At 43.0% G+C, this 22,992-nt stretch overlaps 2 protein-coding genes across 3 annotated transcripts in view; both read left to right on the top strand.

The window, feature by feature from the left end:
* The first annotated feature begins 3,562 nt into the window (after positions 1-3,562).
* Positions 3,563-22,992, top strand: part of LOC133568831 (alanine aminotransferase 2-like) — an 86,682-nt gene continuing 67,252 nt past the window's right edge. Inside the window, exons 1-3 of one of the 2 annotated variants that reach the window (XM_061920999.1) lie at positions 3,563-3,678; positions 3,719-3,845; positions 19,137-19,323. In XM_061920999.1, coding sequence (XP_061776983.1) covers positions 3,781-3,845; positions 19,137-19,323 — 252 coding nt within the window. In that variant the 5' untranslated portion in view covers positions 3,563-3,678; positions 3,719-3,780. Of the gene's footprint in view, positions 3,679-3,718; positions 3,846-18,690; positions 19,324-22,992 lie in introns of those variants that run through there. The other variant, XM_061920998.1, reaches the window with a different exon arrangement.
* fuz (fuzzy planar cell polarity protein) lies at positions 3,853-8,739 on the top strand. The gene is made up of 2 exons (XM_061921000.1): positions 3,853-6,619; positions 6,758-8,739. The coding sequence occupies exon 1, from the start codon at positions 5,213-5,215 to the stop codon at positions 6,488-6,490; it is 1,278 nt and encodes a 425-aa protein (XP_061776984.1). The 5' UTR covers positions 3,853-5,212; the 3' UTR covers positions 6,491-6,619; positions 6,758-8,739.

Below are 22,992 nucleotides of genomic sequence, written 5' to 3'. Positions count from 1 at the left end.
CATGTCGCCACGTCCGCTTTCCCTCCATACAAACAGTGTGCCGGCCCACTCACATAATATATGCGGCTCATACACACACACACAAGTGTATGCAAGGCATACTTGGTCAACAGCCATATAGGTCACACTGAGGTGGCCGTATAAACAACTTTAACACTGTTACAAATATACGCCACACTGTGAACTCACAGCAAACAAGAATGACAAATACATTTCGGAAGAACATCCGCACCGTAACACAACATAAACACAACCGAACAAATACCCAGAACCCCTTGCATCACTAATTCTTCCGGGATGCTACGATATACACCCCCTCTACCACCAAACCCCGCCCTACTCAAACCCCCCGCCGAAAAGAGGCATTCAATTTGTATTTTTATTTTATTTGATACGCCATTGATATTTTTCTAATTATTATTATTTAAAACTCGATTTTGCATGTCACTATAAAGTTTTATAAGCCTTGCTTGGTCAATATTCAATGCAAAACTTGTTTGGGTCCCTATTAAAGGATTCATTTGTTCAACCTTGGCCCGCGGCTTTGTTCAGTTTAAAATTTTGACCCACTCTGTATTTGAGTTTGACACCCCTGACTTAGGCCATCTAGAAGGCCTAACTGACAACAACTCCTGACCTGATTGACCATCGCAATGGTCTATGGTACGTGTGTCCCCGTTTTACTTACAGTGCACAGATGCCCACATTGTTGATGGTGAAGGTCTCGGGCAGATTTGGTACAGCATGGCAACATAAGCTAGCTGAATTGTGATTGGATACAAAGTCTAACCTAAAAACAGCAATGGAAGGAGAATAATATGACATGAAGAGAATGTGAATACTTTTACATATTTAGGGATGATTTCTGGGTATGTTAGGCCAACTAACACGGCCTTGCTGGCCCTGATGACACACCACTGCATTGAGGGGAACAAAATAGATAAGTATGCAAAGCAAGCAACAGCTAAAACTGAAATAAACATGGAAATCAATCACAGTCAAGCAGAAGTGAAAAGTATAGTTAAAAAAATGAATAGAACATGTCAGAGTAGTAAGTAGTAACATTGCAGCAGGCCCATAATAAAGAGACAAAGGGTAAGCTGTATCACAAAGTCCAAAGGAGTGTAAGAGTAATAAGAGGAAGGAGGAAGAAATTGGAAGAATGAGGTCAGGATTTGCATATCTCAATAGCTACTTGCAATTACCAGGAAACATACACACCTTTGGGATTATTGCAATGAAATAGTGTGTGATAATGCAGTGTGGAAATGTAATAGATATAGGGGAATAAAACAAATAAGTTAGAAAGTTTGGTTGATGTATTGAGGTTGAATTCGCAACATGTAGGGTACAAAGCAATACATTTTTAAGGAAGCCACGGTTAAATCAAATAGAGTAGTATTCCATCTTGATCCACACTCCACATCAACAAGTGGTGGTAATATAATGTTGATCCACACTCCACATGGAATAGAATGGACTTTATTGTCATTATATTTGCATATAACGAGATTAAAGACTCCAACTTAAGGTGCGGTAGTGGGAACAAATATGGGGTGAAATAAATACTGCAAGAGGTACTAAAGGAAAATAACTAAATTGAAATAGACTACTATCCAATAAAATAATAAGCAAACCTGTACAATATACAAAACACTATAGAAATACAAAATACTGTACAATATACAGAACACGACAAGAGTATCGAAGTTATAACAATCATCAGTGTCAGACGTATTGCACTCGAAGAGTAGTATTGCACAGTAGGGTATTAGGGCAGGATATTGTATAGGGGTGATTATTATTATTATAAGTTAGAGTTCAACATGGTGACAGCTCTGGGGAAGAAGCTGTCTCTGAGCCTGTTTGTTCTGGCTCTGATGCACCTGTAGCGCCTGCAGGTGGAAGCCAGTGTGTGTGCTGTCTTTGGTAATGTTTTTGCTTTCTTGAGGCAGCAGGAGTCGTGAAGGAGGCAGCCGATGTTTTTTTGTGCAGACTTTATGACCGTCTGAATCACCTGTTTGTCTGCTTCAGTGCAGCTGGCGTACCACACTGTTATGCAGTACGTCAGCAGGCTCTCGACAGCCGAGCGATAGAAGGTCACCAACAGCTGTCTCTCCAGTCTTTTCTTCCTCAGCACCCTTTAGGAAGTGGAGTCTCCGCTGGGCCTTCCGGATGACCGCAGTTGTACTTTGGGTCCAGGACAGGTCAGCAGATATGAGGGTGCCGAGGAACTTGAAGGAGTTGATTCTCTCCACCTCCTCGCAGTTGATGTAGAAGAGGTGCAGTGTTTTTCCTGAAGTCAAAGATTAGTTCCTTGGTTTTTGTGGTGTTCAGTGCCAGATTATTCACTGAACACCACGCTGATAGTTTCAGGACCTCATCTCTGTATGCAGACTCATCCCATGATCACTAAAGCCCTACTGAAAGCCACTACTACCGCAGTCTGATAGTTTATATATCAATGATGAAATATTAACATTGCAACACATGCTAACACAGCCTTTTTAGTTTACTAAATTGCAATTTTAAATTTCCCGCATTTTTCTTGTTGAAAACAACGCGGAATGATGACGCGTACGCCTGATGTCACTTTATGTCAGGAAATATTAGCAGCTGCACCACTCGCGGCTAAATGTCGTCTGTTTTAACCGCATAATTAAACAGTATTTTGGACATCTGTGTTGCTGAATCTTTTGCAATTTGTTCATTTAAAAATGTAGACTACAAAAAACAATGCTGTTGGTGGAAAGCGGTGTATTGCAGCTGTCTTTAGCACCGAGACACAGCCGATGTTTCTTTGTTTGTTGTGAAGCGGAGCGGTCAAGCGAACATGTTTTCTCTACGTCAACCAGCATATTTTTGGATGGGGAAATTGTTATATATATCTTACCGGAGAAATCATTGGATTATTCGTCGTCCTGCAGCAGCTGTGAGCTTGGCTCCTCGGCTTCTCTCTGAGATACTTCGTGTTTACCGCATCCATCTGACCTCGAGGTTCGTCTTTACAATCTTTAAAATCTCACTAAAACACTATTAAAACAATAATCAGAATTATCCTAGTAAATGTGTCTACATCTGAAACGCTCACACTGCCGTCGTTTTTTATTTATTTTTTTCTAATCCTTCACTATCAATATCCTAATTCACAAATCTTTCATCCTCGCTCAAATTAATGGGGAAATTGTCGCTTTCTTGGTCCGAAGTGCTCTTACTGCTGGTGGCTCCCATTAAAAACAATGTGAATATGTGTGGAGCCCTACAACCCGTGACGTCACGCGCACATACTTCCGGTACAGGCAGGGCTTTTCTATCAGCGACCAAAAGTTGCGAACTTTATCGTGGATGTTCGCTACTAAATCCTTTCAGCAAAAATATGGCAATATCGCGAAATGATCAAGTATGACACATAGAATGAACCTGCTATTCCCGTTTAAATAAGAAAACCTCATTTCAGTAGGCCTTAAGTGGCGGTAATGTAATGTTGAAGCACACTCCACATCACTAGGTGGCGGCAATGCGCACCACCATTGCTTGTTAAGCGCCATTAAAAGAGAGAATAAGACGGAAAAGGAAACGCGAGTAAAAGTGATGTCCGGCTGTAAAGTGATGATATCAAAAAGCGTCATCACTATCAGGCTGTAAAGTGATGATATCCAAAAGCGTCATTACTATCAGGCTGTAAAGTGATGATATCCAAAAGCGTCATTACTATCAGGCTGTACAGTGGAGGTGCCTAAGTCACGCGTGCCGGCTGTCGTGCTTGTTTGCAGCGGCCAAATGAAACGCTCTCCGCCGCCGGTCGAAGAAGTGAATCATGGGACCGTGTTGCCGTGGAAACGACGGTAACCTGCCGCCTTAACCAGCCTCTTCTTCCCGCAGACAGCAGCTGAATCAGCACTTTGGTCGTGGTGCGGTTGTTGCTAGCTGCTAATGCTAACGGCTCACTTGGCTTCCCGCCAATGAATGACATTTAGCATCACTAGCAACTAGCTCACTATCATCACTATAGTAACTAGCTCACTAGCTTCACTTTAGCAACTAGCTCACTAGCATCACAAGCAGCTAGCTCACTATCATCACTATAGCAACTAGCTCACTAGCAACTAGCTCACTAGCAACTAGCTCACTAGTATCACTACAGCAACTAGCTCACTATCATCACTATAGTAACTAGCTCACTAGCTTCACTTTAGCAACTAGCTCACTAGCATCACAAGCAGCTAGCTCACTATCATCACTATAGCAACTAGCTCACTAGCAACTAGCTCACTAGTATCACTACAGCAACTAGCTCACTATCATCACTATAGCAACTAGCTCACTAGCTTCACTCTAGCAACTAGCTCACTAGCTTCACTATAGCAACAAGCATCACAAGCAGCTAGCTCACTATCATCACTATAGCAACTAGCTCACTAGTATCACTACAGCAACTAGCTCACTAGCAACTAGCATCACTATAGCAACTAGCATCGCTAGCAACTAGATCACTATCAACACTAGCAACTAGCATCACTAGCTCACTATCAACACTAGCAACTAGCATCACTAGCAACTAGCTCACTAGCATCACTATAGCAACTAGCATCACTAGCAACTAGCATCACTATAGCAACTAGCATCACTAGCCACTAGCATCACTAGCAACTAGCTCACTAGCATCCCTATAGCAACTAGCATCACTAGCAACTAGATCACTAGCAACTAGCATCACTAACATCATAATAGCAACTAGCTCACTAGCATCATAATAGCAACTAGCTCACTAGCATCACTAGCAACTAGCATCACTAGCAATTAGATCACTATCAACACTAGCAACTAGCATCACTAGCAACTAGATCACTAGCAACTAGCATCACTAGCAGTTAGATCACTATCAACACTAGCAACTAGCATCACTAGCTCACTAGCATCACTATAGCAACTAGCTCACTAACATCACTAGTAACTAGCATCACTAGCAAATAGATCAGTATCAACACTAGCAACTAGCTTATTAGCATCACTAAAGCAACTAGCTCGCTAGCATCACTATAGCACCTAGCTCACTAGCGACTAGCTCACTAGCCTCACTATAGCAACTAAATCACTAGCACCACTATAGCAACTAGTTCACTATCAACACTAGCATCACTAGCTCACTCGCAACATTGCTCATTTATTTTTGTAGTCAATTAGTCAATTGTCTACTTCTGGAGGGAGTAGAATGGTCGTGGAGGGGCCCATACAGCTTGTATGCCTCACAGCCAGCAGCGGGGTTCCCCTTTTCACCAGGGGGGCCTCCAGGCAGCTCCCCTTCTCCATCATTGGCTCCCTGAACGGGGTGCACATGTTTGGCAGCGGACACGGCGTGCTGCTGTCCAGCTGTGAGACTGAAGGAGGTGAAAAGGTGGTGTGGCGAGTCTTCCAGGACAGCGTGATGCTCATCGCCACCAGCGCAGGCCAGCAGGCGGGCAGCAGTAAAGGGCAGCCGCTACACCTGCAGCGCCTGCTGGAGAACGTGTGGAGCTGCATGGTGATGGTGCTGGGCCAGGACGAGTTGGCCAACGTGAGGAACGTGGAGCGGCTGAAGAAGGACCTGCGCGCCTGCTTCGGCCTCATCGATGAGCTGCTGGAGGACCGGCGGGACGGCGTCCTGGGCCTGCTGACGCACTGCACCGACTGCCTGCTGCCGCCACTGCCGCCGCTCCTTCAGGAGGCCCTGCAGGGTTTCGCCGCGGCGGCGGACAGCGAGTTCGGCTGCCTCCTCGTTCACGGACGGGTCGCGGCCGCCACGGATATGTGGTGGCGCCTGGCCCCGCAGGAGATAGTGCTTCTCTCCGCGTTGATGCGCTCGCTCTCGGACTCGGCGTCCGCCTCCTGTGATTACCCCGTGTTTCTCCCTCAAGGCAGCCCCATCGTGGCGCACCGCCTGCTCCGCTTCCGGCTGCTGCCTGGTGCTGACGTGTGCGTGCTGTGCGGGCCCACGCCCTCCCTGCACCACGCCGAGAGCGGCCTGGTGGGTCGCTTTTGGTCGCCCCTGGTGGACACCTTGAGAAATTGCCTCGCCGTCGGGGAGCGCTGCCTCCCGGCGTCCGTATCTTTACGGCCTGACGTCTTAGCCTTTCTCCTCATCAACCGCGAGAACCGGCGCTCAGTCTCCAGCGTGCTGCACCCCTTGTGTCCTCACCTGCAAGATGGTCCCACTTTACCCTCGAAAACACGCTGCTGGGAACTCCTGAAGCTCTTCTACATCCTCTGCATGACGCGCTACTTCAAGCCAAAGGAGGAGACGGAGGAGGGAGCCCACACAGAGGACTTCATCCATGGACTCTCCCACCAGCCACTGCAGTGCTATTTGGTCACAGACGAGTGTAAAAGCTTTGGACTTCAGACGCCACAACATCAGCTTTTCCTGCTCTTTCCTCTGGCGGTGCCGACATTCGCCCTGCACACTGTCGCCGCACACACACTCTCTTCCATAACGACATCTACTTTCTTCTAATGATGCCTTTTACCAAGACCAAGGCCAAAAAGGGCTTCATGTTTTACAGTTCTCACTTCTCTTCTGTTCTAGAGCAGGGGTCGAGAACCTTTTTGGCTGAGGGAGCCAAAAGGACAAATATTTTAAAATGTATTTCCGTAAGAGCCATATAATATTTTTCTTTACACTGAACAAAACTAAACGTGTGCATTTTTAAGTAAGACCAACATTTCTAGAGTATAATAGGTCTCTTGTTCTTTGTAATAACATTGTTATTCTCGAGCTAAGTGTGGAGGGGGCGTAGCCTGCTGGCCTGCAGCGAACTGGGGTGTGCCAGGACCGGCCTCGAAATCAGCGACAGGTGCGTAGATGGCCCACCTGGGCCTTGTTATCTAATCACCTGTCGCTCTGTTATACGCAGCAGCCAGGAGGAGAGACTGGGTTGGGGCTGGAGCCAGAGCGCGAGCAAAAACGAAAGAGAAAAATACAATTGCTGGAAAGCAACTGAGAGACTTATTGAAAAATAAAACAATATTGTAACCCTGAAACAGGCTCTCATGTTGGTCTGACAAACCCCAGGAGGGCAAGCTCCACACTAACCAAGAATAAATGAATAACTTCTTAACCATCAACGCAAATTCTTGAACGGGTGCGGTAGAAAACAGATGGATGGATTAAAAATGCATGAGAATGTTTTATATTTTGAACATTATTTTTAACACTGTGATTACAAGTGGAATCATTCATTACTTGTCATATTAAGCAACGTCAGCTAAGATTTATCCGAGAGCCGGATGCAGGCATCAAAAGAGCCACATCTGGCTCGCGAGCCATAGGTTCCCTACCCCTGTTCTAGAGCATGGGTGTCAAACTCTGTCAAACTCTTTTCCCGGGAGACTCCCGAAGTTCAGTGCCCCTCCAGAAAATCTCCCTGGGCAACCATTCTCGTGAATATCTCCCAATTTCCACCCGGACAACAATTTTGGGGGCCGTGCCTTAAAGGCAATGCCTTTAACGTTCTCTACAACCTGTCGTCACGTCCGCTTATCCTCCATACAAACAGTGTAAGCCTCACTCAATAAGCAGCTTGTACACACTCATAAGTGAATGCCAAGCATACTTAGTCAACAGCTATACAGGTCACACTGAGGGTGGCCGTATAAACAACTTTAACACTGTTACAAATATGCGCCACACTGTGAACCCACACCAAACAAGAATGACAAACACATTTCGGGAGAACATCTGCACCGTAACACAACAGAAAAAATACCCAGAACCCCTTGCAGCACTAACTCTTCCGGGACGCTACAATACGCGCTACCACCTAAAAGGTTAATTTGTTCAGCCTTGGCCCGCGGCTTTGTTCAATTTTAAATTTGAGTTTGACACCCCTGTTCTAGAGAATCAAGGAATGGGCGATGTATCAATTTTATCCATGAGTTCATGTTTTTGAATGCAGACGTTTTTAAAAATCAAAAATCGAGGTTTTTTTCCCCCTCTTCCTTATACTTTTTGCCCTCGTGAGCTTCCGTAGTCCTCGCCCGCCCTCTTGTTTACTCGGCTAAAAGGCAGCGTTCGTTGGTGGCCTCATTGACAGAAAGTACCATGTATGATGCTACTAGAAAACAAAAACGACGCACCGAAATCCAAACCAGACAGCTCAGACGTGCGTGTGCTGCTGCAAATCTTTCATGAAATTATTCCATTTTTCCATCATCAATAGTGATATATATTACATGTGGAATACCTTGTCTTTAACATCAGTACACACTAACAATTAGCCCACTTACTAAAACTATATTAGTCATCCTAATGTTTTACCTGATCTTTTATTAGCATACTACATTTTTATTCACATCATTATTTTATTCAAAAAGGAAGTTTTACTTTTACACTGTAGTGATAAGATTTCTGTTACTATTTATTGGACTTTATTTGCAACATATTTTTGTGAACAGAAGTATTTTAATCAACACAGATGCTCGAAAGTTGTCACTATTAATCTAAATGTTGGATATTATTAATGGTGTACAATGCTACATTTTTGTTTACAGAAGTATTTTATTTAAGGCAGAATTATTGCCTCCCAGAGAAAGCTCCTTGGTTTAGTTATTTGAAAATATTTGCATGAAAAGTACTGTTTATATTTGGTACAGAAAGAGAAACATTATACAAATTAGAATTTTGTTAAGAGTAAGTTACGGCGTATTCTTTGCTATTTCCATTCACTAGTTGTTGATCAAATAAAAGAAAAACTTGTTTTTGAATTGTCTCTATCATTTGTATTTTAATGGTTTCTAACAATTCAGAGATTTGCCTAAGTCTGGGGTGTCAAACTCAAATACAGAGTGGGCCAAAATTTAAAACCGAACAAAGCCGCGGGCCGAGGTTGAACTAATTAACCTTTTATTAGGGACCCAAACAAGTTTTTCATTGAATATTGAACAAGCAAGGCTTATATATATAGCTGGGGACATCTCTACGCTGCTGATCAGCCTCCGCTTGGGATGGTTTCCTGCTGGCTCCGCTGTGAACGGGACTCTCGCTGCTGTGTTGGATCCGCTTTGGACTGGACTCTCGCGACTGTGTTGGATCCATTATGGATTGATCTTTCACAGTATCATGTTATCATATGTTCTCATAGTCATCAGTATCATCAGTATCACAGTATCATGTTCTCATAGTCATCATTGTCACCGACGTCCCACTGGGTGTGAGTTTTCCTTGCCCTTATGTGGGCCTACCGAGGATGTCGTAGTGGTTTGTGCAGCCCTTTGAGACACTAGTGATTTAGGGCTATATAAGTAAACATTGATTGATTGATATAACTTTATAGTGGCATGCAAAATCGAGTTTCAAATAATAATAATAAAAAAACATCAATGGCATATCAAATCAAATTTAAATAAAAATTGAATGCCTCTTTTGTATTTGCATCCTTCAAAGCTAAATATTAACATTAACTTTTTCCAGAGGCTAATACATTTGAAAATAAAATAATGAATAAATCAACCATTCAGGCCTTTTTACTGCTCAGTTAATGTCGGGGCTCAGGTAGGCGGGGTTTGTTGGTAGCGGGAAGGGGGTGTATATAGTAGCGGTCCGGAAGAGTTAGTGCTGCTGCAAGTGGTTCTGGGTATTTGTTCTGTTGTGTTTATGTTGTGTTACGGTGAGGATGTTCTCCCGAAATGTGTTGGTCTTTCTTGTTTGGTGTGGGTTCACAGTGTGGCGCATATTTGTAACAGTGTTAAAGTTGTTTATATGGCCACCCTCAGTGTGACCTGTATGCTGTTGATCAAGTATGCCTTGCATACACTTGTGTGTGTGTAGAAGCCACATATATTACGTGACTGGGCTGGCACTCTGTTTGTGAGGAGGAAAACCAGACTTGACAGGTTGTAGGGGACGCTAAAGGCAGTGCCTTTGAGGCACACCCCCAATATTGTTGTCCGGGTGGAATTCGGGAGAATGGTTGATTTTCGGGAGGGGCACTGAAATTCGAGAGTCTCCCGGGAAATCGGTGAATGCGGTGTTACAGCGGCACCGCTGTATAACACCGGCGGGCCAGCTCTAATGTTAATTTGATATTGCCTCAAGGGCCAAATGAAATTACACGGCCCGTGGGCCAGAGTTTGACACCTATGGCCTAAGGCATTCATTTGTTTAGCTCGGAAACTATACTAGAATGACAAGGCATGACTCAGATACATTTGCACAAAACAAATAACAAACATGCCTTTTGAAAGATGATCATGCTCCGTTCTAATTTCACACTTTTTAAAATTGCTAAGAAATGTTTCTCTATGACCAGCATTTCTGTTAACCTTTGTCTTGTGTTAGGGTCGGCACTGACCCGTTTTAGTTTTCCAGTGCTTAGAAAGAACCACATAAATGTATTTTTTTGCCTCGAGGCTTTTTGACTTTGTCAGGAACCTCTATTTCAACAAAATACAACTTTCTTTTTTATCATTATTTATTTTTTCACAAAATTATAAAATGCTTCGGTTGAAATTATGACCTTGGCGTTGTTCGGGTCGGTTTCGACCCGGTTATAAAATTAAGATTATCAAGCAATATCCATCCATCCATTTCTACCGCTTATTCCCTTTCGGGGTCGCGGGGGGCGCTGGCACCTATCTCAGCTACAATCGGGTGGAAGGCGGGGTACACCCTGGACAAGTCGCCACCTCATCGCAGGGCCAACACAGATAGACAGACAACATTCACACTCACATTCACACACTAGGGCCAATTTAGTGTTGCCAATCAACCTATCCCCAGGTGCATGTCTTTGGAAGTGGGAGGAAGCCGGAGTACCCGGAGGGAACCCACGCATTCACGGGGAGGACATGCAAACTCCACACAGAAAGATCCCGAGCCTGGATTTGAACCCAGGACTGCAGGACCTTCGTATTGTGCGGCAGACGCACTAACCCCTCTGCCACCGTGAAGCCCTATCAAGCAATAATTCGAGCCAAAACTGAACACAATGAAAGCCAGCTCCTCTGCCAATCGTGTGAACTTTCGGGGATTCTCATTTTACCTTTTTATCCAGTACAAAAACAAACAGACTGGCATGTCCAGACATGTGAGGTCAATTCAGTATAAAATTATTAAAAAGAAAAAAATAATAAAAACAAATGTATGTAAGCGATTTGTTCTAATAACCCTCAGTAATTGTCAGGTAACACAACAACCTTTTATTTATTTATACGATTCTCTCGAGGTTCATTTTTACCATTTTTTAAATTGAAATCGAGGGGTGTACTGACGGGCTTCACGGTTGCGTTTATAATGTGTTACAGAGCCAATGTTCTCCAGAAATGTGTTTGGTGTGGGTTCACAGAGTGTGGCGCATATTATTAAGAGTGTTAAACTTCACGGTGGCAGAGGGATTAGTGCGTCTGCCGCACAATACGAAGTTCCTGCAGTCCTGGGTTCAAATCCAGGCTCGGGATCTTTCTGTGTGGAGTTTGCATGTTCTCCCCGTGAATGCGTGGGTTCCCTCCGGGTACTCCGGCTTCCTCCCACTTCCAAAGACATGCACCTGGGGATAGGTTGATTGGCAACACTAAATTGGCCCTAGTGTGTGAATGTTGTCTGTCTATCTGTGTTGGCCCTGCGATGAGGTGGCGACTTGTCCAGGGTGTACCCTGCCTTCCGCCCGATTGTAGCTGAGATAGGCGCCAGCGCCCCCCGCGACCCCAAAAGGGAATAAGCGGTAGAAAATGGATGGATGAATGGGTGTACTTACAAAAAAAAAAAAAAGGCCCAATAGCCCACACCAAAAATATCAAAACCAATATTTTCATGGATAAGGAAAGTAACCAAGAGATGAGAAACAAATTGGATGATAGATAGTTGTTTTTAGTGTATTTTACAGCTGATTTAAGACGTGGGTCAAAACCGACCTGTTAACATAAGAGATGGTAACAGAAAGCTAACACAAGAGGAAGGTTAAGGTGAATAACAATGTGAACAATGCTGCCTATTCTTTATTTTTGGGGGCATTTTTAAAGAGAACTAACTCAAATATCGCCTACTTCTTTGATCTGTTTCCTCCTTTTGATCTTTTATTAAGGCTTCGTTAAGACTCGGCTTAGCAGTATGCAGATTGACTTCCATCCATCCATTTTCTACCGCTTATTCCCTTTTGGGGTCGCGGGGGGCGCTGGCGCCTATCTCAGCTACAATCGGGCAGAAGGCGGGGTACACCCTGGACAAGTCGCCACCTCATCGCAGGGCCAACACAGATAGACAGACAACATTCACACTCACATTCATGCACATTGACTTGCCTTACATAAATGCTCCTGATGTGTCTTATAGCAAGGGCCCCTCCATAATCTGTATGTCATTGTGCCAGCTGACTCTTGTTTATGCACTCTTGACTCTTTTCTGTTCTATTCATTTTCTGGATGATACACTTTTCGGTGGCACTGTTTGACCACCATGACTTGAGATTTCTACAAACCACCCACTGTAGCTTATTAAGGTTGTTGCACCAAATCCTGCATCGGCATGTGTGTAAAGTTACAGCTGGATTGGCTGTAAAAACATCCATCCATCCATTTTCTTCCGCTTTGTCTGCAAGTCTACATGTCTAGAACTTTGTCTTACTCAAGCTGGGACATTTTGTACACTTTTCCTTCTCGCGACTTCATTGGAACGGTCCAAAAGATAGGATAGGTTTTGCCCCTGATCAAGAAGTCCCTTGAGGCTCTGGGTGCATCTGTTAAAACTGCCTCAGAAACTTTGGACTTGTGTTGGACCAGTCCAAGTCTTTGGAGGGTCTCTGTCGTCATCTGACCAAAAACTGTTTTTATCATCTCAGAAATATTTCTAAAGTGAGAAATTTGTTGTCAAAATTGGATCTGAAAAATTGTGTCTCCCATTGACTATTGCGATTGTCTCTTCACTCTTTTCAACAAGTCAACACTTAAGAGACCAGACGCTACAAAATGCAGCTGCCAGACTTTAGACCAGACCAGTCCACATCACCCCCGTTTGATCCAGTCTTCATTGGCTTCCAGTTGAATTCTACATTGAGTTTAATATTTTAGTCCTGACAGTCCGTGCGTTGCATGGTGGGGCCCCTCAGTACTTGTTATAGAGCAGGGGTCACCAACGCGGTGCCCGCGGGCACCAGGTCGCCCGTAAGGACCAGATGAGTCGCCCGCTGGCCTGTTCTAAAAATAGCTCAAATAGCAGCACTTACCAGTGAGCTGCCTCTAATTTTTAAAATGTATTTATTTACTAGCAAGCTGGTCTGGCTTTGCTCGACATTTTTAATTCTAAGAGAAACAAAACTCAAATAGAATTTGAAGATCTAAGAAAATATTTTAAAGACTTGGTCTTCACTTGTTTAAATAAATTCATTTGCTTCTTATAGCTTTCAGAAAGACAATTTTAGAGAAAAAATACAACCTTAAAAATGATTTTAGGATTTTTAAACACATACCTTTTTACCTTTTAAATTCCTTCTTCTTCTTTCCTGACAATTTAAATCAATGTTCAAGTATTTTTTTTTTTTAATTGTAAAGAATAATAAAAACATTTTAATTTAATTTTTCATTTTAGTTTTTTTGACGAAGAATATTTGTGAAATATTTCTTCAAACTTAGTATGATTAAAATTAAAAAAAAATATTCTGGCAAATCTGTAGAATCAAATTTAAATCTTATTTCAAAGTCTTTTGAATTCCTTTTAAAATTTTTGTTCTGGAAAATGTAGATGAAATAATGATTTGTCTTTGTTAGAAATATAGCTTGGTCCAATTTGTTATATATTCTAACAAAGTGCAGATTGGATTTTAACTTATTTAAAACATGTCATCAAAATTCTAAAATTAATCCTAATTAGGAAAAAATTACTAACGATGTTACATAAATTATTTTTTAATTTTTTTCAAAAAGATTTTAATTACTTAGTTTTTCTATTCGATTTTAAAGAGTCGAAATTGAAGATAAACTATGTTTCAAAATTGTATTTTCATTTTTTTTCGTGTTTTTTCCTCTTTTAAACCGTTCAATTAAGTGTTTTTTTCATCATTTATTCTCTACAAAAAATCTTCCGTAAAAGGAAAAAAAATGTATGACGGAATGACTATTTATTAAAGGTAAATTGAGCAAATTGGCTATTTCTGGCAATTTATTTAAGTGTGTATCAAACTGGTAGCCCTTCACATTAATCAGTACCCAAGAAGTACCTCTTGGTTTCAAAAAGGTTGGTGACCCCTGTTATAGATCGATAGATATATAGATAGATAGTACTTTATTGATTAGTGTGCCCCTACTCTTCAGGGCCAAGACTCCGGTCTTCAAGCCAGGGTCTTCTAAAGACCCCCAAATTGTCTTTAAAGCCATGGAGACCTGGCATTCCAGACTATATCTCCCAGACTCTGGAACAACTCGCAGCAGTCCCTCAGTGATCTTGACTGTGTTGACACTTTTAAGAAACATTTGAAAACTTCTCTTTTTAGTGAAGCTTTTAGTTAATGCATCTTTTAACTATCATTTTTTAAACCACTTTGTATTTTTTTTAATGTTTCCGCCGGATTGTAGCTGAAATATGCACTAGCGCCCCCTGCGACTCCGAAGGGAATAAGAGGTAGAAATGGATGGATGGATGTTTTAGATGAATTGTTTTACTTCACCTATGTTTTGCACAGCACTTTGTAAATAAAATGTACTTACTTACTTGCAACCTTTGACCCAAGCAGAGCCCTGGCCTAAACCCAATTGGAAAATCTTATGTGGTGACCTGACCAAAAATTTGCCCTCTGAGTCTTGACACGTTAGGAGCGCCCCTGCAAGGAAGAGTCATTAAAGCAATAAAAGGCTTTCATTTGCTGAGTGCAAAGTCTGCTTTTCAACTAAGTAGGAGGAGCATCCACGTATGTCTACTTTGCATCTTCAGCTCCCTTGCACACTCTTTAGTGTGTTGCTGGGATCCAGACCACCCACGTCGAGGGCCAATAACTTGTGAGGAACCCTAGATTGGTACGTTGGATACTGGGTGGAAGGGAAGGACTATAACGTTGGATACTGTGTGGAAGGGGAGGACTATAACTTTGGATAGTGTGTGGAAGGGGAGGACTATAACGTTGGATAGTGTGTGGAAGGGGAGGACTATAAAGTTGGATAGTGTGTGGAAGGGGAGGACTATAAAGTTGGATAGTGTGTGGAAGGGGAGGACTATAAAGTTGGATAGTGTGTGGAAGGGGAGGACTATAAAGTTGGATAGTGTGTGGAAGGGGAGGACTATAACGTTGGATACTGGGTGGAAGGGGAGGACTATAACGTTGGATAGTGTGTGGAAGGGGAGGACTATAAAGTTGGATAGTGTGTGGAAGGGGAGGACTATAAAGTTGGATAGTGTGTGGAAGGGGAGGACTATAAAGTTGGATAGTGTGTGGAAGGGGAGGACTATAAAGTTGGATAGTGTGTGGAAGGGGAGGACTATAAAGTTGGATAGTGTGCGGAAGGGGAGGACTATAAAGTTGGATAGTGTGTGGAAGGGGAGGACTATAAAGTTGGATAGTGTGTGGAAGGGGAGGACTATAAAGTTGGATAGTGTGTGGAAGGGGAGGACTATAACGTTGGATACTGGGTGGAAGGGGAGGACTATAAAGTTGGATAGTGTGTGGAAGGGGAGGACTATAAAGTTGGATAGTGTGTGGAAGGGGAGGACTATAAAGTTGGATAGTGTGTGGAAGGGGAGGACTATAAAGTTGGATAGTGTGCGGAAGGGGAGGACTATAAAGTTGGATAGTGTGTGGAAGGGGAGGACTATAAAGTTGGATAGTGTGCGGAAGGGGAGGACTATTACGTTGCATACTGGGTGGAAGCGGAGGACTATAAAGTTGGATAGTGTGTGGAAGGGGAGGACTATAAAGTTGGATAGTGTGTGGAAGGGAAGGACTATAACGTTGGATACTGGGTGGAAGGGGAGGACTATAACGTTGGATACTGGGTGGAAGGGGAGGACTATAACGTTGGATACTGGGTGGAAGGGAAGGACTATAACGTTGGATACTGGGTGGAAGGGGAGGACTATAACGTTGGATACTGGGTGGAAGGGAAGGACTATAACGTTGGATACTGGGTGGAAGGGGAGGACTATAACGTTGGATACTGGGTGGAAGGGGAGGACTATAACGTTGGATACTGGGTGGAAGGGGAGGACTATAACGTTGGATAGTGTGTGGAAGGGGAGGACTATAAAGTTGGATAGTGTGTGGAAGGGGAGGACTATAAAGTTGGATAGTGTGTGGAAGGGGAGGACTATAAAGTTGGATACTGGGTGGAAGGGGAGGACTATAACGTTGGATAGTGTGTGGAAGGGGAGGACTATAAAGTTGGATAGTGTGTGGAAGGGGAGGACTATAAAGTTGGATAGTGTGTGGAAGGGGAGGACTATAAAGTTGGATAGTGTGTGGAAGGGGAGGACTATAAAGTTGGATAGTGTGTGGAAGGGGTGGACTAAAGTTGGACAATGTGTGAAAGGGGAGGACTATAGATTTGGATAGTGTGTGGAAGGGGAGGACTATAAAGTTGGATAGTGTGTGGAAGGGGTGGACTAAAGTTGTGGAAGGGGTGGACTAAAGTTGGACAATGTGTGAAAGGGGAGGACTATAGATTTGGATAGTGTGTGGAAGGGGAGGACTATAAAGTTGGATAGTGTGTGGAAGGGGAGCACTATAACGTTGCATAGTGTGTGGAAGGGGAGGACTATAAAGTAGGATAATGTGTGGAAAGGAGGACTTTAAAGTTGGATATTGTGTGGAAGGGGAGGACTATAAAGTTGGAAGGGGAGGACTATAACGTTGCATACTGGGTTGAAGAGGGAGGACTATAAAGTTGGAAGGGGAGGACTATAACGTTGCATACTGGGTTGAAGGGGAGGACTATAAAGTTGGATAGTGTGTGGAAGGGGAGGACTATAACGTTGCATAGTGTGTGGAAGGGGAGGACTATAAAGTAGGATAATGTGTGGAAAGGAGGACTATAAAGTTGGATATTGTGTGGAAGGGGAGGACTATAAAGTTGGATACTGTGTGGAAGGGGAGGACTATAACGTTGCATACTGGGTTGAAGGGGAGGACTATAAAGTTGGAAGGGGAGGACTATAACGTTGCATACTGGGTTGAAGGGGAGGACTATAACGTTGGATAGTGTGTGGAAGGGGAGGACTATAATGTTGGAAGGGGAGGACTATAACGTTGGATACTGGGTTGAAGGGGAGGACTATAATGTTGGAAGGGGAGGACTATAACGTTGGAAGGGGAGGACTATAACGTTGGATACTGGGTTGAAGGGGAGGACTATAATGTTGGAAGGGGAGGACTATAACGTTGGATACTGGGTTGAAGGGGAGGACTATAATGTTGGAAGGGGAGGACTATAACGTTGGATACTGGGTTGAAGGGGAGGACTATAAAGTTGGATAGTGTGTGGAAGGGGCAGACTATAACGTTGCATACTGTGTGGAAGGGGAGGACTATAAAGTTGGAAGGGGAGGACTATAACGTTGCATACTGGGTTGAAGGGTAGGATTATAACGTTGGAAGGGGAGGACTATAAAGTTGGAAGGGGAGGACTATAACGTTGCATACTGGGTTGAAGGGGAGGACTATAAAGTTGGAAGGGGAGGACTATAACGTTGCATACTGTGTGGAAGGGGAGGACTATAAAGTTGGAAGGGGAGGACTATAAAGTTGGAAGGGGAGGACTATAACGTTGCATACTGGGTTGAAGGGGAGGACTATAAAGTTGGAAGGGGAGGACTATAACGTTGCATACTGGGTTGAAGGGGAGGACTATAAAGTTGGAAGGGGAGGACTATAACGTTGCATACTGTGTGGAAGGGGAGGACTATAAAGTTGGAAGGGGAGGACTATAAAGTTGGATAGTGTGTGGAAGGGGAGGACTATAACGTTGGATACTGGGTTGAAGGGGAGGACTATAATGTTGGAAGGGGAGGACTATAACGTTGGATACTGGGTTGAAGGGGAGGACTATAATGTTGGAAGGGGAGGACTATAACGTTGGATACTGGGTTGAAGGGGAGGACTATAAAGTTGGATAGTGTGTGGAAGGGGCAGACTATAACGTTGCATACTGTGTGGAAGGGGAGGACTATAAAGTTGGAAGGGGAGGACTATAACGTTGCATACTGGGTTGAAGGGTAGGATTATAACGTTGGAAGGGGAGGACTATAAAGTTGGAAGGGGAGGACTATAACGTTGCATACTGGGTTGAAGGGGAGGACTATAAAGTTGGAAGGGGAGGACTATAAAGTTGGAAGGGGAGGACTATAAAGTTGGAAGGGGAGGACTATAACGTTGCATACTGGGTTGAAGGGGAGGACTATAAAGTTGGAAGGGGAGGACTATAACGTTGCATACTGTGTGGAAGGGGAGGACTATAAAGTTGGAAGGGGAGGACTATAAAGTTGGATAGTGTGTGGAAGGGGAGGACTATAACGTTGCATACTGTGTGGAAGGGGAGGACTATAACGTTGGAAGGGGAGGACTATAACGTTGGAAGGGGAGGACTATAAAGTTGGAAGGGGAGGACTATAAAGTTGGATAGTGTGTGGAAGGGGAGGACTATAACGTTGCATACTGTGTGGAAGGGGAGGACTATAACGTTGGAAGGGGAGGACTATAAAGTTGGAAGGGGAGGACTATAAAGTTGGAAGAGGAGGACTATAACGGCGGGGTGCACGCACATATATGAGTGGGAGTGGGAGGTCGCCATGTGTGTTGCCAAACCCTCCCCCTGTCCCCCCCAAAGCCGACACTGGATGCTGGGAAGTTCCTTACAAACTGACGTCTCTTGTCGGGGGCTCGCCTCCCTCTTTTTCACCCAGCTTGTACTTTGTACTTTCACCCCGACTCAAGTCCAAAGATCTCCGCTGATTTGACCGTGAAGGCTGCACTTGCTCAGCTTGGTTAAACTTTCTTCGAAATTCCAAATAAGCTTGCAAAAAAAAAAACAAAAAAAAACATGTCAGCAGCGAGGCTAGGCTGCCTCTCGCCCGGCAAACTTGTCCGCTTCAGCTGGAGCCGAGGACGGGGAGACTCGCTCGCCATTGGCCGCGGTTGTTGTGGAGGGGGTTCCGTGGTGCGTTCACTGACCTCTCCCCATCTGTCCGCCAGAGCCATGGCCGGCCTGAGCTCCACGCGATGCGGGCTGCCGAAGGAGAGCGTGACCGAGAACGGCGCGTCGCCCCGGGGCAAAGTGTTGACCATCGACACCATGAACCCCACCGTGAAGATGGTGGAATACGCCGTGCGGGGGCCCATCGTGCAGCGGGCCGTGGAGCTGGAGAAGGAGCTCTCGGAGGTGGGAAATGATCACTTTTATACTTCTTTGTTCTTACATTGCCATTGTTTGGACTACTTTGCAAACACAACACACCTTAGTTCGCTCAAGGCTGTTCAAATACTTTGTGCTGTGGGGCCCTTACTGAAATAAGTAAGTCATTTCGGATTAAAATTGTCCTTTTATATGACAAGATCGCTGTGAAGTTTTTGAACGCTCATCAAAGATTGTCTATATGACAACAAGAGTGCTTTAGGACCACTTTATTAGGTACACCTGCTGAAGCCACAATGGCATCTTTACAACTGTGGTTCTCAACCTTTTTTCAGTGAAGTACCCCCTATAATTATATTGGGGCGGTATGGCTCGGTTGGTAGAGTGGCCGTGCCAGCAGCTTGAGGGTTGCAGGTTCGATTCCCGCTTCCGCCTTCCTAGTCACTGCCAATGTGTCCTTGGGCAAGACACTTTACTCACCTGCTCCCGGTGCCACACACACTGGTTTGAATGTCATTTAGATATTGGGTATCACTATGTAAAGCGCTTTGAGTCACTAGAGAAAAGCGCTATATAAATATAATTCACTTCACTATAAACATTTTTTTATTTCAAGTACCCCCTAATCAGAGCAAAACATTTTTGGTAGAAAAAAAGAGATAAAGAAGTAAAATACAGCACTATGTCATCAGTTTTTGATTTATTAAATTGTATAACCGTGCAAAATGTTGCTTATTTGTAGTGGTCTTTCTTGAACTATTTGGGAAAAAAGATATAAAAATAACTAAAAACTTGTTGAAAAATAAACAAGTGATTCAATTATAAATAAAGATTTCTAATCCAATCCACTTTATTTATATAGCACATTTAAACAATAACGTTTCCAAAGTGCTGCACAGCCATGTTAAAAACTATAAAAAAAAACCATTATGCTCCACCAATGACTGAATAAAAACAAAAAATAAATAAATATAAAACCTATATATATGAAAAAAACACAAATATGATTAAAAACAATGTTAAAGGGTATAATCAATTAAAACAGTAAAATAGAAATCAAAGTGTATAAAAAAATAGAGAGGATAACAGAGGACCATACAACTCACGTTGTGTTAAAAGCCAAAGAATAGACACATAGAAGTAATCATCAACTTAAAGTGCCCTCTTTGGGGATTGTAATAGAGATCCATCTGGATTCATCAACTTCATTCTAAGCATTTCTTCACGAAAAAAGAAATCTTTAGCATCAATATTTATGAAAAAATCTAGCTGTCAACACTGAATATTGCAGTTCTTTTCACAGTTTATGAACTTACATTCATATTTTGTTGAATTATTATTCAATACATATATTTATAAATGATTTTTGCATTGTTGCTATTTTTAGAATATTTTTTAAAATTCTCACGTACCCCTTGGCATACCTTCAAGTACCCCCAGGGGTGCGCGTACCCCCATTTGAGAACCACTGCCTTACAAGATCAGGTGGCATCAACATTTTGCATGTCCAAACTCACTCAAGCAGGGTGGCAAACTCATCTTAGCCCAGACTATTAAATCATGGCACTAAAATTCATACACAAAGACAACTTCAGATTGTTGTCTTTGTCGTACTTTGGCCAAAAATAGAACAAACACATTCTGAAAATATAACAATAAAAATATAGAAACAAATACCGGCGGCGGTGTAGTTCAGATCCATGAAGGAAAGAAGAAAGTGAATGCATGTTTATAACTATATGCATTAAACATTGTCCATCCATCCGTTTTCTGCCGCTTATTCCCTTTTTGGGGGCGCTGGTGCCTATCTCAGCTACAATCGGGCGGAAGGCGGGGTAAACCCTGGACAAGTCGCCACCTCATCGCAGGCTTTAATCATTGTTTCTTTTGTATTCATTTTTTAATGAAGGAAGCAACATTTATGACCAGCTTTTTCCAAAACACAATATACAAACCCCGTTTCCATTTGAGTTGGGAAATTGTGTTAGATGTAAATATAAACGGAATACAATGATTTGCAAATCATTTTTAACTTATATTCAATTAAATGCACTACAAAGACAAGATATTTGATGTTCAAATTCATAAACTTTATTTTTTTTTTTGCAAATAATAATTAACTTAGAATTTCATGGCTGCAACATGTGCCAAAGTAGTTGGGAAAGGGCATGTTCACCACTGTGTTACATCACCTCTTCTTTTACCAACACTCAATAAACGTTTGGGAACTGAAGAAACTAATTGTTGAAGCTTTGAAAGTGGAATTCTTTCTCATTCTTGTTTATGTAACAGTCCGGGGGTCTCCGCTGTCGTATTTTACGCTTCATAATGCGCCACACATTTTCCATGGCAGACAGGTCTGGACTACAGGCGGGCCAGGAAACTACCTGCACTCTTTTACTACGAAACCACCTTGTTGTAACTCGTGGCTTGGCATTGTCTTGCTGAAATAATCAGGGCAGTCCATGAAAACATTGCGGAGATGGCAACATATGTTGCTCCAAAACCTGTATGGACCATTCAGCATTAATGGTGCCTTCACAGATGTGTAAGTTACCCATGCCTTGGGCACTAATACACCCCCATACCATCACACATGCTGGCTTTTGAACTTTGCGCCTATAACAATCCGGATGGTTATTTTCCTCTTTGTTGCAAAGGACACCACGTCCACAGTTTCCAAATATAATTTGAAATGTGGACTCGTCCGACCACAGAACACTTTTCCACTTTGCATCAGTCCATCTTAGAAGCGAAGCAGGTGGCGTTTCTGGGTGTTGTTGATAAATGGGTTTTGCTTTGCATAGCAGAGTTTTAACTTGCACTTACAGATGTAGCGACCAATTGTAGTTGCTGACAGTGGTTTTATGAAGTGTTCCTGAGCCCATGTGGTGATATCCTTTACACACTGATGTCGATTTTTGATGCAGTACCGCCTGAGGGATCAAAGGTCCGTAATATCATCGCTTACGTGCAGTGATTTCTCCAGATTCTCTGAACCTTTTGATGATTTTACGGACCGTAGATGGTAAATCCCCTAAAATCTTTGCAATAGCTCGTTTAGAAATGTTGTTCTAAAACTGTTCGACAATTTGCTTACAAAGTGGTGTACCTCGCCCCATCCTTGTTTGTGAATTACTTAGCATTTCATGGAAGCTGCTTTTATACCCAATCATGGCACCCACCTGTTCCCAATTAGCCTGCACACCTGCGGGATGTTCCAAATAAGTGTTTGATGAGTATTTCTCAACTTTATCAGTATTTATTGCCATCTTTCCCAACTTCTTTGTCACGTGTTGCTGGCTGCAAATTCTAAAGTTAATGATTATTTGCAAAAGAAAAAAATGTTTATCAGTTTGAACATCAAATATGTTGTCTTTGTAGCACATTCAACTGAAAATGGCTTGAAAAGGATTTGCAAATCATTGTATTCTGTTTATATTTACATCTAACACAATTTCCCAACTCATATGGAAACGGGGTTTGTAGAATGTAAGATATAAGAGGATACTGCATACATTTATAATTTGTTTTCAAAACATTACAAAAAAGTAGGACCCCCCAAATTTACTGTGGGACCCCAGTTTTAGGACTTGATGGGCTCCCTGGGACCCTGTCAAGTAAATTCCTGGGGGGCCGTAGATAATTCCAGCCCGCAGGCCTTGACTTTGACACCCCTGCACTATTGAGACAGTA

Source organism: Nerophis ophidion, linkage group LG14 (genome assembly GCF_033978795.1).
Source record: "Nerophis ophidion isolate RoL-2023_Sa linkage group LG14, RoL_Noph_v1.0, whole genome shotgun sequence".
Classification (NCBI taxonomy): Eukaryota; Metazoa; Chordata; class Actinopteri; order Syngnathiformes; family Syngnathidae; genus Nerophis; species Nerophis ophidion.
This window is presented reverse-complemented; position numbering and strand designations above follow the sequence as displayed.

Excerpts from the sequence above, each read along its gene's own strand:
- fuz (XM_061921000.1), top strand. The coding sequence starts at position 5,213 with ATGGTCGTGGAGGGGCCCATACAGCTTGTATGCCTCACAGCCAGCAGC.